The sequence below is a fragment of the Saccopteryx leptura genome, chromosome 3 (genome assembly GCF_036850995.1).
Source record: "Saccopteryx leptura isolate mSacLep1 chromosome 3, mSacLep1_pri_phased_curated, whole genome shotgun sequence".
Classification (NCBI taxonomy): domain Eukaryota; kingdom Metazoa; phylum Chordata; class Mammalia; order Chiroptera; family Emballonuridae; genus Saccopteryx; species Saccopteryx leptura.
This window is the reverse complement of record NC_089505.1, coordinates 16,684,670-16,702,190: the sequence shown is the minus strand read 5'-3', so window position 1 is coordinate 16,702,190 and position 17,521 is coordinate 16,684,670. Positions and strand designations below refer to the sequence as shown.

The 17,521-nt window shown below is 45.9% G+C and overlaps 1 protein-coding gene across 2 annotated transcripts in view; it reads right to left on the bottom strand.

Moving 5' to 3' along the window:
- Positions 1-17,521, bottom strand: part of LRP11 (LDL receptor related protein 11) — a 39,075-nt gene that overhangs the window by 1,294 nt on the left and 20,260 nt on the right. Inside the window, exons 3-7 of one of the 2 annotated variants that reach the window (XM_066373009.1) lie at positions 16,696-16,837; positions 11,334-11,459; positions 10,443-10,649; positions 4,889-4,981; positions 333-472 (exon numbers count right to left, since the gene is read on the bottom strand). In XM_066373009.1, the coding sequence (XP_066229106.1) occupies positions 333-472; positions 4,889-4,981; positions 10,443-10,649; positions 11,334-11,459; positions 16,696-16,837 (708 nt within the window). Of the gene's footprint in view, positions 1-59; positions 473-4,888; positions 4,982-10,442; positions 10,650-11,333; positions 11,460-16,695; positions 16,838-17,521 lie in introns of those variants that run through there. The other variant, XM_066373010.1, reaches the window with a different exon arrangement.

Below are 17,521 nucleotides of genomic sequence, written 5' to 3'. Positions count from 1 at the left end.
AGGCCACCTCTGGAGATACTAGTTTCTGCCTTGGCTAACGACAAATTTCCATTTTCGGGGACAGCTTACAGAAATCAGAATTAGATTTGTAAAAGTCTTCAACCATAGGGACTCCTCTAAATTTCAAAGTACTTCACATATTTCCCAGGGAAAATCCTTCTACTATAAATAAGAACAAAGCTTTGGAGCTTGTAGAACCTTACGGGTTTTCTGTATTTTTCCTAACCCACTTAGAAACACGTTATAGGTATCCAAAACCCAATATATGCGTAAATTACAAGCGAAGTATGTCCCTGTCCCAGCTCCTTAAGTTACACTTATAGGTACATCCCATTGATGAGGTAGTCGGACTCCTCAGATGTGACGGGACGAGCTTTCTTCAGTTTCTGTTTCACCAGGCGTAGTCGGCAAACCACCATGAAGAGCAGCAACGTGGTGATGGCCAAGCCCAGCGTCAGGGGCAGCACTGCGCCTGTGGACGGGCGGAAGTGGGGAGGGCAGGATTAACACAGCAGCAGCTAGGGTTTGCCCCGGAGAAGCGCTGTGCATGCGCCAGTTCATCTCATCTGAGGAACTCCCTGAAGTAGCTACCTGTAGGACCCCCATTCTGCAGATTCACTGAGGTGCCTGGAGATAAGTCACAGGCCGAAGAGCACAGAGCTCGTGAATGGCAGGTCTAGGTCTTAATCCAGATTTCTTTAAAACCCAATTCTCTACCAGGTTCCTACAAACTTGATGGCATTAGTGGGTACAAATGTTGCAGTCAGATTACTGTGATAGATACTCTGTAAACAGACAACTGTAAAGACACTGTGACCATAGGAAATTTTTTCATTGTAGTCCTAGGTTACATTTATGGATTTACCCATGATCATTCTCTCTTAAAATAAGTGTGGACCAACTTCTGATTTCTTGTTCTGGTTCGGGCTTTAAATTTTTTATTTCCCTCTAACTCCAGAGAACCTACTTTCAGCCAGTAGAGCCATTGTTGAAAACTACCTCCAAAATATGCTGGTGTAATTTTGGCTAATAGTAGTTGGGGTGGGGTGTCTCCTGAATTCTCTGGAAGGCTCTCCTGGGGGGCTGTCTATACACCAGACTAGAAGCAGCCTTTGGGGGGGAGCGGGGTGCCCTGGGTCTGTCTCCTTAAAGAAAAAAACAACCTGAAAAATTTATTACGGCACATTTTATAAACGTAAGGAACACAGCCTGTTCCTTTGCTACATTTACATATTGCACTATGATTGCCAGTGAAGCAGTGTTCATCACATTACACCACTACAGCACAGTATTATTGCCTACATTCACTATACCGTGCCTTAGCTCTCTATGGCTTCTTTCCGAAGTGAGGTAAGTCAGACGGAGAAAGACCATTTACGATAACACTCACACGTGGAATCTAGCCAAGTCCAACCTGCAGAAACCAGATCAGTGTCACCGAGCTCAGGAGGCTCTGTTTTCAGTCTGACCTACCCTAGTCAGCCCAGCCTTGCAGATGAGACAGAAGGTGGAGCTATTTTTAGCAGTAAGGATCTTGCCAACTGGTAGAACCAGAGAAGCAGAAGTCTCCATTGCATCAGCCGATTCTATAACATTTTCTTTCATTCATTTATTCATTCCTTCTGCATTAATCAACAGCCGGGTGCCTGGCACTGAGCTAAGTGCTGGTAATCAAAGACAACGAGCTAGTGCCGACCAGTGCCAGCACAGTCTGTCCTGGTGCTGTCACCTCAATCATGTCCTTCTCACGGCCGCCGGTGAGTCGGTAGAATTATTACCCCCGTGTTACAAATGAGGGAACTAAAGGTGACTCATGTAAGTCTGAATGGTAGGTAGGGCTGGGACACAGCCCCAGACACCAGCTCCAGAACCACTATGGTCCAGTACTGCTCACAAGGTAAAGGAGGTGGTTTCTTAGGGACCTCAAGTCTGGGTAGATAGACATTTTGTGTAAAAATGCAATAAAGTAGTACAGGTATACGGGTGTGGTCCACGTAGCTGGTTCAGTGGACTTTTGCTTGAGTGATCTGGATGTATGATGGGGGCTTGGGGGGTCAGCAGGGGAGGTAAGTTTATGTTTTTGACATGTTCAAACTTAGATTCCTAGAGGTGATCCAGGTGGAATCTTCTGTTAGGCTCATGGGTTATTTGGGCCTAAATATGTGGGTGCCTTTAGCATCAGCCATGAAAATAGGTGAGAGAGCCAGAGATAAAGGGGACAGGGAGGCCAGGAGCAAGGCCTGAAGAAACACCCACATTTAAGGGGACAAAGAACAGCAGAGAACCAAAAAGAAAGAAACAGGTCAGACATGGCAGGACAACCAAGAGAGAAGGGAGTCATGGAAGCAGAAGGAAGAGGCTATTTCAAGAGAAACGTGCTCGGTGGAATCAGACGCTATGGAGAGGTGGAGTGAGGTGAAGGCTGGGGAATGCCGCTGGACTCAGCAACTGGAGTCCACTTACAGCGAGACTGAAGGCTGAGGGACAGCACTGGACTGAGCCGAACCTGAATGTGCCTGCCGCTGTGGGGGAGGAGCCAGCAGAGAAACAGACTGGAAGCACAAGAGGGTGAAACAATGCTAGAGAAATGTCCCGGAGAACGTTAGGGGGGCGGGGACAGATCCTGGGGGAGGGGACAGCTCTCCCTTCACACTGCGGAGAGGAGGGGGTGAGTGCAGACAGACAGGGTTTGTGTTTGGGGGTACTAGCTGAGGAAGTTCCCTCCCAACGACTTTGACTTTTCTGGGCTTAACACTGGTTCCAGGTAGAGTGGCCTCCTCTTCAAGACAACAGGACCTACAGCCAAGTACATGCTACTGCCATTTCAACCACAGGTGTATTTGTAGGTTCACGTCCTGAAGAAGAGTGTCTGGGCGCAGGAGGAGGGGATGTGGAAGTTGTGTTAGTGACTGGTGGGTACCAAACAAAGTTTTGGGTGAGGCTGATACTCCCATAGAGAACTGTGAAGAACAAAGCCTGTGATACACCTCGAGTCTAGGATGTGACCAGAGAGCTGACTCTCCGTCCGCACACACGAGCCCCTCCAGAGGACTCAAGAATCACCAGAGTTTCTCCAGGCCAGCAGTTCGGGCTCTGGCCTCTGGAGTGTTCCGATGGTCACCCTGAGGAGGGCAGTTCTGAAATAGCTAAGAGCCAAGAAGGTATCCGTTCCCCCTGCATCTTCCTCTACTGGCCACGGAGGCTGGAAACGTTACAGAGGAATGGGGCAAAAGAGAGACCGGGTCAACCTCCGCTTGGTCAGGGCAGGAAAAGGATTAAAGGCTGCCCTTCTCAATGTGTGTGACTCCACAGTAAGCACCAATGTTTAGGCTGCGTAACAATGAAACAGACGTGCCTTAGGGCAGTGGTCCCCAACCCCTGGGCCGTGGACCAGTACTGGTCTGTGGGCCATTTGGTACCGGTCTGCAGAGAAAGAATAAATAACTTACATTATTTCCGTTTTATTTATATTTAAGTCTGAACGATGTTTTATTTTTTAAAAATGACCAGATTCCCTCTGTTACATCTGTCTAAGACTCATTCTTGACGCTTGAATCTGTCCCACCCTAAAGGCTAGTCCGTGAATATATTTTCTGACATTAAACTGGTCCGTGGCCCAAAAAAGGTTGGGGACCACTGCCTTAGGGGAAGTTTCTGTTTGCTGAGTCCGGTATGAGCAAATCTGATTCCTGTTCACTGCTTTGATGACAAGGAAGACGGGATCTCCCATCAAGTGCTGGCTAGAATACTGAAAATTATTCTTAATTTTTAAGTACTTCTTCAATGTTTTTAGTTTGGGTAATTTGAGATTTAAGTTAGGATTTTCCTAACCCCCTTTAAACCGCATCAAGCTAGTTTTCTCGGAAACCAGCTATGGGGTGAACTGGGTGTTCTGCTCATATGACTGAGAGCGGCTCTTTTGATTCAAGTCTCTTGGGACAGGTGAGTCCAGGAGGACAGCAGACCGGACAGCGTCTAGGAGTCGAATATCTGGGATATTTCAGCCATGGGTTGTTTAAAAACTATGTTTTAATACTGCCCAGATGCTACAAAGAACACTCTAAGGTAAAAAGAAAATCTTTCCAATTTAGATTCTTAAGTTAAAGAATCATATTTTATTCTCCTAAATTTTCACTAGTTTGCGGGATTTGGGACTAAAACCTGAATTTCCATAGGACTAGGTAGAAACTGTTTTCTTTCTAGATAAAAACAACCAAAAGTGTGGAATTACCGTATGATACTTTTCTTCCACGTACTAAATATTCCCTCTACCCCCTACAGTTTCCCTGTTCCTGCTGTCTTCTGTCTTTGTCTCTAGAACGCCCAGAGCAAGAACTGGGTACTCTAAGACCTGTACTCTTATTGTATCATAAATAAGTCAATCATAATAGGCCTCTTAATATGGCTCATTGTATGAGCCAAGCACTGCGCTAGAGGCTTTATATTAACTGTCCCACTGAGTCTTCCCAGCAACAATGTGGGGCAGGTATAGTTATCCCGTCTTACAATGAGGAAACTGAGACCCTGAGAGAGAAGATAACCTGCCCAAGGTCACAGTTCAGTGGTGCAGCAAGGGACCGAACCTGGGCATCTGACTCCAGAGCCCACGCTCTTAACCACTATGCCACAAAGTTATGCTTTTCACAGAATGTTCCACCTAGAAGGGACTCCAGGGATCACCCAGCCCAGTCAATGTGTAAGAGAGGAAGCTGAGGTCCAAAGAGGTAAGGTGGCTGGCGTGAGAACCCAAGGCTGGGGCTTGGTAGGAAGTGAGGATACAGCCCTGATCCACAGGTCTCTGCCTCACTGTGAACTCTGGAAGCTTCATCTAGAATCCTCAACTACAGCGTACGTGATTCTGCAATGAGTTTCCATGGTATATATTTACCGATTTCTGGCTCTGGGTGTTCCCCTCCTTGACCGCTGTTAGACTCAAAAATATAATTTTCCTCTTCTTTGTTCTTCTCTGAGGAGCCACTATCTGTGGAAAATAAGTAGAACACGTATCGAGGACTGTCAGAAACTTAAACAGACATGAAAATACAGCCTTATTTGTTTTTTTAGGCTGGACTTAAAGAAAGGACTTACTAGATTTATTTCTCTAGTAAACATAGGCCTATGTTTGATACAAACACACTAGATAACGAACGTGACCAGCTTAATAAAGCAGAAGGTGTAGCTAGTACAAAACCACTGGACAGAGCCAGGGGAACAGGCACATCATGCCAGGACATCCACCCCTGCCCCAGGGAAGGAAGGAGAGGGAAGAGTCATGGGTAGTTTCTGAACTCATACAATGAAAAGGAGAAAGAGTCCAGAAAGGGCCTCTTCATAGAAAATGAACAAAAGGCACACAGACACACTACAGCACTTTCTCGCCTTGACCCTGCTCCACTTTTTCTGGTTAGACTCCGACAGGGTCACCGCTTGTACAGGGTCATTCAAGCAATACACAGGCCCCAAGCTGGGTTTAAATTCAGGTGTGTCTAACTGCTTGTTGGTGGAAACCAGCACTTCTGATTTCCTGACATGTTGTTAATTGTCTAACCATTCTATTCTGTTCAACTAGTGAGAGGAAACATTAAGAAAGATAAAATCTGAGAATTCTTATCCCAGGTTCTATGAGCAATGGCCGTACCATTCTATTACTTCCTCTCTAGTCATTTATAGCATCTGTGTACTTATTACATTGACAACCTAATAATCAATGAGTCAGTAAAATTACCCTCATGCTGTGGTGTGATTTCTAGTGCGACTTTTGGGAAATATGTAACTTAATGTTTATGAGTTAGAAATGATCTGCTGACATGAAAAACTTTATGGAAAAACCAAATATATATATATTTAAAGCTTCTTCATTCATATGGCATCAACAGAAATGTTCATTTCTGACACCTGCAACTGAAATAAGACTACTTAAAGGTATATATAATAAGCTTACTTGGTACTTTGTACCAAGAAATATACATGAATTTACTAAGGACCACAAATCAACTAGATAATAGAAAGTTGTAAAGTTATTCCCACCCAAAGTGCCTGTGACTTGTTTTTCTGCATTCCTATAAGCATCAGTTATCACACCTTTCACCTTTGCCAATGTGATAGATGAAAAACTATTACTTCCTGTCCTAAACTTACTAGCATGAATCTTAGTATCTCTTCAGCATGTCTAAAATGAATTAAGTTTTTTTTAATCCTCAAAACATGTTGCAGGGGCGGGGGGGGGGGGGGGAAGAGGGAGCAAAAAATTCAACTTGTCCATATTTATTGTACTAGCTAATGATCCTTGTAAAACTCGGGCATAGGTCTTGAATAATATTGTCTTTTTGAATCTATTTATGTCATGCTAAGTATAACATCATGTCAGCTCACATGAAATGGTAAGCCGGGGATTCTCTTCTGGTGGTCTTGTCTTAGGGATATCAGAGGGGCACAGGGGAGGCGGTCACTGTCTAAACAAAAGCCACACGCTGTGAGGGCCCTTTCTAACATTTTCAAAGTTCTGTTCTTCCCTTCCCACTTCCTTTACCCTGGATTTTCAAACACTGTGTTTTTGATGGATATTTAATAACACACAAAAATGCTCATAAGTAGCCCTTTCTGGGTAGCTCAGTTGGTTAGAGCATCATCCCAATACACCAAGGTGTGGGTCCGATCCCCAGTCAGGGCAAGAATCAACCAATGAATGCATAAATAAATGGAACAAAGCCAATTTCTCTCTCACTCTCTTGTCTTTTCTCTTCCTCTCTCCCTTACTTTTTCTCTCTAAAATCAATAAATTTTTAAAATAAATGCTCATAAGTAAAAAAATAAAAGTTTTGTTAAAACAATATCCCAGTTTTGTTAAAAGTAAGTAAGTGTGTGCACATAGGTATATAAATAAAAGCAGAAGAAAATGTAACAAAATGTTAAGTGAGTTTTGCTAGATGATTTAAATTTTTTCTACATTCTCCAAATATTCTATAGCGAATACATATTACTTTAATAATGAGGAAATATATATATATATGTGTGTGTGTGTATGTGTATATATATATATATATATGTATATATTAAATAACTGGGTATCTAATCTCTCTGCATCTCTGAAACTCCCTTACATCTTCATAGCTCAAGCCAAAGACTTAATATCAAAACCAGAGATTGCAAATATATTTCAGATTGGGCGGCAACCCCCACACACTGGTAGAGGCAGCTGGGAGTATTATTTTCAAGATGGTTCTGAAGCCGAGTCCTCACTCCCCAGGAGCTGGCACTGGGACTGAGGAGGCTGGTAAGGAGCTAGGAAATTTCTTGGCAAGTGGAATGAGGGAAACTGAGACAAACAGTTAAACAAGGACAAGCAATTAACAGCCTGCTAATAAATCTCAAGATCTTATCTTCCTTAACCAAGAGGAGCAGATGGTTTACATTTCTCCTCCCCAACCAGAGTGAGTAAGTAGCTTAAATCACCCTGGTCAGGGCAAGAGATAACAGGGACCTAGTTGATGGCATCAGTGCCAGCCAAACCCCAGAGCAGCTGAAGTCAAGGGAATAAATAACAAAAAACCCGACTAGAGCCAGACAAATCCAGGATAAAAGTAAAGCAGTGAAGCTGTCCAGGCAGTGATCCCAAACACCCCCAATGCACTCATTCTGATGCATCAGCATGTTAAAGGACACATCTGGAAAGCTGTTGAATATTCTGTTAAGACCCTCCCAAGACCTCTCCTAAAACTCCTGCCTTTAGAAAACAGATAAAAACCGTTAAGACAAAGAACCCAGAGTACGCCTCCCTCTTGAGCACACCTGTGCCCCTTCTCCTCAGGCACGCACTTCCGCTTTCCTCCTCCTGAGTTCTAACGGGCCCACGAGACCGGCAACCAGAGAGCAGCGGGCAGCTCGCCCCGGCTAACCTCCTGAACCTGTCTCCAAGTGCCCTCCTTTTGCCTCTGTAACTTCATCTCCTGAGTCCATGCAGCCCAGTGTGGCTCACGTCTGTTACTGCCACTTCCTCTCCTGAGTCTAGGCAGCCCAGTCAAGGCTCACTCCTGTCGCTGTGACTTCCTCTCCTATCTTAACCCTTTCCATTGTTCACTGTCCCCAGTTTTAATTAATGTACTCTCAAAATCACCGGGACTTGTGTTGTGAAATCTTTCCTGCAAGAAGTCCAGAACCCATTCTAGACAGTGCTGGGGCAGGCCTGCCTCAGTCCCAGTCCCTTTCTGGTGACAGAATGACTGAGCAATATCTAGCACTGATTAAGGCTGATGGAGCGCTGTCTGAACATCAGGCTACATAGCGTCCCTGAAACAGACTCTCAGTGCTGGAGGAGGCCTATGGTTATTTGGCTGAAATCCCTTATTAACTAATAAGGAAACTGAGGTCTAGAGATATGAAACAACTTATTTATCAAGGTTCTAAAGGCAGAGCCGAGACTGGAACCTAATCAAGAAGACCTGGCCTTTGGTCTCCACTGTGCCTTCAATGAGTTCATTCATGCTTACATAGGCCTCCCTACCACAGCGATGTAGCAAGAGTTCATCCACTCTGCCCTCTGAAGACTCAGCTCTCCATCAGCTCTTCATCCCTCTTGCCAACAACACCTGGTCTCCCTGACTCGTTTCTTAGGTGGCTGTCTTCACAGAGTATAATCCCAAGGAAGGGCTGGAGTGACTGATTCCTCCATTAGGTGGCAGTATCAACAAGGAATTGACCAAAGCAAGTATCTGAAGTACCCTTAATTTAAATTGTCAATAAAAGGTCCTGTATGGAATTTTCGCAAATATATATGTATGGAAGCACTTAAAATCTACAAAGTAGATACACAAAATATCGGAAGCAAATATACCAAAATATTAAATTTGTTTTCAATAAATTTGTTTTCATATCTCAAGTCATTTCCTTTTTTATTATTTGCATCTTCTGTATCTTCTGCAATGAACACAGATATTTATAAAGCTATTAAAATAGTGACAAATTATTATTATTATTATTATTATTATTATTTTTTTTTTTTTTACAGAGGCAGAGATAGACAGGGACAGACAGACAGGAACGGAGAGAGATGAGAAGCATCAATCATCAGTTTCTCATTGCGCGTTGCGACTTCTTAGTTGTTCATTGATTGCTTTCTCATATGTGCCTTGACCGCGGGCCTTCAGCAGACCGAGTAACCCCCTGCTGGAACCAGCGACCTTGGGTCTAAGCTGGTGAGCTCTTTGCTCAAGCCAGATGAGCCCGTGCTCAAGCTGGCGACCTCAGGGTCTCAAACCTGGGTTCTTCCGCATCCCAGTCCGACGCTCTATCCACTGCACCACCACCTGGTCAGGCTATTTCCGTTTTAATATATACAGAGTTTGAGTATCGGAAAGATACTCACAAAAGCATACATAAATGTGGTCATCTACATTTCTGTCTTGTATGTCATACGATCATGCAACTATATGTAAATGTGTAAAACAGAAATTTAAAATGATGTGAGCCTATAATGCTTCAGCAGTATGAATGCATTTAAAAATCTTACTAGCCTTATTTTAAAAATTAAAAATTACAGATTATGGCCTGGCCAGTTAGCTCTGTTGGTTAGTGTCATCCAGAAACAAGGTTATGGGTTCGATCCCTAGTCAGGGCACATATGGGAAGCAACCAACAATTGTACAACTAAGTGGAAAAACAAGTGAATGCTGTCTGTCCCTCCCTCCCTCCCTCTCTCTCTCCTTTTCTCTCTCCCTCCCTATCTCTCTACCCCTCTCTCTCTCCCTCCTCCTCTCCCTTCCTCTCTCTCTCTAACATCAATCAATAAAAAAATTATAAAAAATAAAAATTATAGATTTAGTTAAATTAGAGGCATAACACGGAACTACTAGCACATGCGACCATTTCAATATGACATAATTTCTTTACATTCACTTGCTTACTGTGAAGAGGATTTATATGAACACATAGGGGTTATACTACTTCATCTCAAAATAACCTAAAATTGCCCTGGCTGGATGGCTCAATTGGTTAGAGCATCGTCCCAAAGCACAGGGTTTGTTGATTCAATCCCTGGTCAGGATACATACAGGAACGGATCAATGATCCTGTCTCTCTTCCCCTTTCCTTTCTCTCTAAAAATATCAATAAAAAGTAATAATAACCTAAAATTTAACACCTAAGGCATTAGTCTCCTTAATATAGGCATTAAAACTTTCTAATCTCAGTTATTTACAGATAAATGTATTGATACCTCTGGAGTGTATATCTAGATATGAAAGTATGTGTGTATTTCGTGGGTGTTTCTTACTATAAATAATCAGTGCAAATGTCACGTGTCCTTTTTTTCTTTAGGCTAGATTCATTTTAACTCTCTTCTTTCTTTTATGATATTTCCTTCACACTCTTCAAATATAACCTTAATTTTGAGCCAAGTGTCATAGAAAATGAGGCTCTTTGGGGACAACCTGTCTCATAAGTCTTACCTGGCATCACAGGATCAATTTGAATCTTTGGTCCCCAAAAGGTGGAATGGTTGCTCTGCTCCGTGTCTGACAACGTGGGTGGCTGGTCTGTGGCAGTGGCTTTCTGCGACTCTTCCAGCAAGGAACCCCCGGCTGCCTCTTCGGTCGGCCCTGTGGTTCCAGGCTGGGCACTGGCCGTGCCAGTCACCGTCTTCCTGTCCAGGCTCACTGAAGTGTGGGAGAGCTGGTTGGTTGTTGAGTTTCTTTTCTGAACGTTAAAACCACTAACTTTGCAGCAGATGTGAAGCTATGGGTATTTGGGAGTGATGACCTATCCATTTAAGACATGCCCAAGCCCCATGAACACCTCTCTCTTGTCAAATGAGTAATCACCCTTCTTCCAAAAATTAACTTTCTAAATGTCACAAATTGACAAAGACAAAACTTTTAAACCTAAGGCTGTGCAATTCTCCACCCTTCTTCAAACCAGCACATCCCTAACTTTCTGCAGCTGATCTTTCCTGTGCTGTGTGCTTATGGGAATGACACAAGGCTGCCTTCCCAATGTCTTAGCCACACCCTGTGATGGCTGGCATTACCTAAACTATTTATCAAAACAAAATGCTGAGTCACTTCAGTTTTTAATAAAGCATATATTATAGAGCATGTTTAGGATGGTGAAGAATCTCTTGGAAAGCTGAAGACAATTTCTTAAAAATGTAAGCAATGTAGACTATTTGGCATTTGTAATGAGCATTAGGGACTCATAATAAATGCTGCTTAATTTAAGGCAAAGCTTGTTCACATAAAGTTACACTTGAAACTGGGCAGACAAAGAGCTACACTGGCTTTGCATTTATTATGAGAGGACAGTCTCCCGTTCCAGCCCAGAAAGCCACACAGCTGACTCACGATTCTGACAGAAAGCTTCATCAGATCCGTCGGGACACTGCTCCACGCCATCGCAAGCCAGTGTGATGTCAATGCAGCAGCCATCGTCGCAGAAGAAGTGGTAGCGCGAGCAAACCTTCAAGCACCCTGCTCATAGACAAGACTCACGTCAGCGGGAGTGGACGCCCACCGCGTCAGGACGAACAGAAACAAAACGTGTGATGACATGCGCGTGTGTAAGGAGATGCAGATCACGAGGACACACCTAACAGTCAGAGCTGGAGCCACAGGTTCTGGAAACTTAGTGGGGGTCTTTTCTTGGGACCCCCTGACTTAATTCCCAGGAATCACCATGAGCTTCATCCTGGGGCTGTTCCCCACGCCGACACGCCTAAGAGGCGGGAAGAGAGCAGCAGCAGCTCTGTCTGCCCCGTCCCGGCCTGGGCGTCCCCCCTCAGCCGGCTCAGTCTGCGTCAGTTCCTCATCCCACCAGCCCCTCAGCTGCACGCCTGCACAGCCCTTGGGCGGCTGACCATGTTCCAGTCAATATACCATTTTCTACGGACTATGTCTTCCATCCTAGTGCCCTAAGTAAGCATTCTGACTGAGGTTAGCTTTCTACTGTGGAACACCGTTTGTTCACTACCATGCCACCTTGGTGCTGTAAAGAATGAACAGAATCACCTGAGCAGGCGGGGGCGCAGTGGATAGAGCGTCGAACTGGGATGCCGAGGACCCAGGTTTGAGACCCCAAGGTCGCCAGCTTGAGCGTGAGCTCATCTGGTTTGAGCAAAAGTTCACCAGCTTGGACCCAAGGTCGCTGTCTCGAGCAAGGGATTACTCGGTCTGAAGGCCCGTGGTCAAGGCACATATGAGAAAGCAATCAATGAACAACTAAGGTGTCGCAACGCACAACAAAAAACTAATGATTAATGCTTCTCATCTCTCCGTTCCTGTCTGTCCCTGTCTATCCCTCTCTCTCTGTAAAAAAAAAAAAAGAAAAAAAAAAAGAATGAACAGAATCTTTACATACCAGCTAGTATAAATTTATTTTCTTTAAATATTCTTATATTAATATTGTCAAAATATTCAAATTGTCCCCATTTTGGAGCTCTCAGAAATCTTTGATCTACAGTGTAACTCATAGAAGCCACAATGTATTTTCTTATTTCTTTTTAAAACTTGCCATTAATTTGAAGGGGGGAGGGAGGGAGACAGAGAGAAGCATCAACTCGCTGTTTCACTTAGTTGTGCACTCACCGACTTTCTCGTAGGTGCGTTGATTGGCGGTCAAACTCACGACCTTTAGCCCACTGGGATGACACTCGATTCACTGAGCAACCAACAGGACCAGGGCCTCTTATTATTATTTTTTTTTACACTGTATTGTCTCAAAAGGCATTCCCCGACTCCAGACTAAGCCAACTTTACTAGACTTTGCTACGTAACAACTGGGCGACTTCCTGACAGTTGGAATGCAGATCAGAGTTCAGGCTAGAAGATCATAAGGAGCTCCTTAATTTTCCAGGGACAGGGTGAACGACACACTTCTCTCAGGACATGGAATGTAGCATCTGATGATATTCCACTGGGAAGCAGTTAAATTTCCAGATGGGCAAAGGAACCCATCTGAGTGACCGTGAACGTGGACCTAGAAAGGACAGTCTGCTCCATCACAGGAAAGGAGTCAGGAGGAAGAGGAGTGGATCTGGACAGCGAGCAGGACACAGCTGCTGCTCACACTGCCTAAGTTCATGAGGTAAAAACCCTAAATTCATCACGGTTTTCCTTACTCCTCAGTAGTTTTGGAGACAGATCCAGATTTACCCACCTATTTCTAGATGAGTGGCCCCTAAACTTTTCTGACCATGCATCCTGATCAATAAATAATTTATTGGTGAACACACATTTCCAGTCTATAAATAATATGTACTACTATACTAATATATTGTGCATGTTATAAAATATACTGAGAACTTAAAGGAGAAGATTAAAAATTCATAAAACATAAATCCTGGTGTCTTCTTTCCCATCCTAAAATGTCTTGACCATTTGTGGGGGATTCTATTTGGAGACCATCACTATAGATGGTCTTGCTGAATACAGAAAGTGTTTGCTGGCTTGCTCTTTGAATAGGTCTTTTTTCCTCAAAGCTTAAAAACATGCAGCCTCTGTATCCAAAACTGTACCAAGTTATTATTACAGGAGTACGTGCTTATCTGTTTACCCCAGAAGGTGCCACCCCTGGTTACCATGACAGCTGGGCCTCTAACTGGAAGATCAATATTCACAACAGAGGGGAGAAACATATCTTGATCCCCATCTCTCGTTGTCAACGTCTCCATGGGGTGTTTTAAGAACTTGAATTCATAGCATGTTACTCCTGTCCAACCAGTGAGGAACTCCAGAGGGCAGTTACTTCTACAGCATTTTACTCCCTCTAGAAAGTTACATACCTTAGACCTATACCCATGAGGCCTTTCAGCAAAAAGTGATTCCCAGCCCTGGCCGGTTGGCTCAGCGGTAGAGCGTCGGCCTGGCGTGCGGGGGACCCGGGTTCGATTCCCGGCCAGGGCACATAGGAGAAGCACCCATTTTCTTCTCCACCCCTCCCCCTCTCCTTCCTCTCTGTCTCTCTCTTCCCCTCCCACAGCGAGGCTCCATTGGAGCAAAGATGGCCCGGGCGCTGGGAATGGCTCCTTGGCCTCTGCCCCAGGCGCTAGAGTGGCTCTGGTCTCGGCAGAGCGACACCCCGGAGGGGCAGAGCATCGCCCCCTGGTGGGCGTGCCGGGTGGATCCCGGTCGGGCGCATGTGGGAGTCTGTCTGACTGTCTCTCCCCGTTTCCAGCTTCAGAAATAAAAGAGAAAAAAAGTGATTCCCATAACTGTCTGCCACTTCAAATATTTTTTATTATCATCCTGGAGAAAGGCCAGAAATGTACAGCTGGCAATTTACGTTTGGGGCCTGGAACACTGGCATGTAAATCAACCAGGACAAACAAGTGGCCGCAAGGTGTCGGCCGTCTGCCTGTATCGGCACAGACACCTCGGCCGCACAAAGCAATCCTCCTGATTTCTGTGGAGAACGACAGGGTTTCTCTGTCTTCTCCCATGATGCGTGTCTCTCTGAACCCGCATTTGACTGGCTCCCTGCCCAGGCCAGCACTGCACGCCAGAGCAGCCCTCTGGGCCCAGCCATCCTCCGCTGGGGAGGGGCGGGCTGGAGCCAATGTCAGGTTTCCAGAGGCCCTGGGGCATGCCCAGCACCTGCAGGCTCTCAGACAGTTTTGAGCAACTGCCTGGCCCTGGGCAGCTGCAATAAATCAACAGGGCCTGCTCAAATGCGGGCTGGGTGACGGCTGCACTCACCCTCCTGCCCCTGGAGCTGCAGGGGACAGCAGCTTGGTGTCCACCCCGTCCATGAGCGCTCACCCCTCTCCCCTCTCCCCAGTCAGCTTAGACCAGGGGTCCCCAAACTTTTTACACAGGGGGCCAGTTCGCTGTCCCTCAGACCATTGGAGGGCCGCCACATACAGTGCTCCTCTCACTGACCACCAATGAAAGAGGTGCCCCTTCCGGAAGTGTGGCGGGGGCCGCATGTGGCCCGCGGGGCCGTAGTTTGGGGACGCCTGCCTTAGACCTTGGCTGGATTGCTCGGATTCCCTGGGGAAGGCAGATTACCAAGGTTGCCAAGTCGTTAGGAGTCTGGAATCTGCTTCCTTCACTGCCTTCTCTCTCTTTTCAATTCATCAGATGGTTTACTCAGTGAACACACGAGCACAGAGGTTTTCTTTCCAAGTACAGCACACAGGGAAGGGTCAGCGGTGGGCCGGAGCAGGGGCAGCGCCTGGGCCCCCAATGTTAGCGGGCCAACCCAGCAGCTCAGACTGCAGACCACAGAAGGCACGGCAGCCTGCCCGTCATTAGCACGCACCCCATCCTCGGCTGGAGGCACCGCTGGTCCAGATCTCAGCCACCATCATCACTTGGCACATTCTGCTCATACAGACATTACACACGACAGGATTCATGTATGGAACCCGCTCAGTCCTCAGAACAGCCCTGTGGCCGTGGTTTGGGGATAAACCCGCACTACATTCGGAGGCGGGGGGCGGCAGTCTGCGGTGTAAACGCCCCCTTCGCTCGATCATTAGCCAACACCAGAAAGTGAACCCGCTTCTTCCTTTTTGTGAGTCTGAGCTTGATGGATTTTCTAATAAATAATTTTCTTGATAGGAATGTTTAAATGAGAACTTCAAGTCTCAAGTTACAGATGTTGCTTGCAGTTCTCTAAGTCTTTGATGAAAAATAAGATTATTAATTACACAAGTTCATCATAGTCATATTTCAATCTTTTTCGTCATTCTCTAACTGCTGGCTTAACTACCATCCCAGTACTGAGAAGCAAGGATGTCACAGACACACTGCCAGTTCACCAGCCCATGGCTAGTAACGGTGCAGCTTCTCTGCACCGGGATGGGGACAGGGTGTAGGGAGGGCCCCACTCCACAGCTGAATGACAGGCGTCTCGGACACACAAAATCTCAGCACTTCTCCACCAGTGGGCGGTGGGGCTTCCCTCTGCTACATTCCTGTGTCTTTAATGCTGCCAAGTTCCATACGTTTTTAAACCTGATGAGCTAGCCTGACCTGTGGTGGCGCAGTGGATTAAGCTTCGACCTGGAACGCTGAGGTCGCTGGTTCAAAATCCTGGGCCTGCCTGGTCAAAGCACATATGGGAGTTGATGCTTTCTGCTCCTCCCTTCTCTCTCTCTCTCTCTCTCCTCTCTAAAATGAATAAATAAAGTTTTTAAACCTGATGAGCTAATCTTAGAAAGGCAGATGTTTGGGAAAGTAAGACGCACACAGAAATTAGATAAATGAGTTTACACTGTGCAATAGAACGTGAGCACCGTCACACTCATGGGAAGCTACGTTATTAATGTACCTGTGCATGTGTCAAGTGTCCACAAATAGTTTGAAATAGCCCTTTAAAACTGACCACGCACTTCCTATACTTTAATTTGTCTTAAATGTACTCCTTGCTGCACTCCTGAACGCACATATCAGAGGTCCTCTCCTGGAAAAGCCCAATGACTGTCTCCTAGGAAACTGAGTGAAGGGGAGGGGGGCCTCACTGCCCCCCCCCCCAGCTCACGCAGTCTCCTCTCCCCAACCCAGCAGTGCTGTGTGGCCTGAAGCATGGTGGAGCCTACTTTTGTTATCATATTTTCAGCAGAGACTCTCATTCAACATCACCCAAAAATAAAATGGAAGAACCCCATAGAATGCACAGTTAGAATATAAGGCCAATCCGATCCCATCCTTCTGCAAACAGTCTGGGGTCTGTGGCCGCTGCATGCGAGATGGGGTTTCTCCTCACCGTCCTTGGAGAAGGCCTGGGGAAGCACTATCACCGAGACGTTGTCGGAGCTCCTCTGCCCGGCAGTGTCCGTCACAGTGAGCTGAAAGGTGTACGTTCCTTCCTGTAAGTGCGACAGCTTCAGGGTTCCTGACTGAGGCACCTGCCACCCAAACAGGAAACATCACATTTGGTTAGGAGTCCATCACGGTCCTGAACAGGAAATCAGCGTACCCCTCGTACCAGTCCCATGACCTGCCTTCCACTCCTGTCCAGGGCTGCAGACTGGACACACACTGTTGGGGTAGGTCAGCCCACCCTGAACTCACAATTACCAATTTGATCTCAGCTGACAATACGCTTGACTTACAATCCTTCACTTGTCCTCAACAGCCAGTGTTCCCAACGTGAACCTCTTCCCAGTCCCATACTCAAGCTCTATCCTTTTCTTCCCAGCAGGTGACCTCATCTACTTCAAGAAGATAATTAGGACCGTAATTGTGGCTATCGTCATGGCTGCACCATTCACCACCATGGGACCTGGATCTGCACATCGTCACCCCCTTTCCTCCCGTCATTAGATGACCTGTCCCCTTCTTACACTCCATTAGTAGGCTCAAGTGTCCCTCACCCTAACAAACAAAACAAAGACCCCCCAAACAACTCCCCAGATCTTCTCTAGCCACAGTGCTACCTCCTTTCCACTTCAACCTAATTCCTGAAAGGCTGTCCATGCTGCACGTGTTGCTTCCCTTTGCTCCTCTTCCATTTACTGAGTATCCCACTTGTCTGGCTTCCTTCTCCACCACTCCCCAGAAACCATGTCGGTAACACTCACTGACTGGCC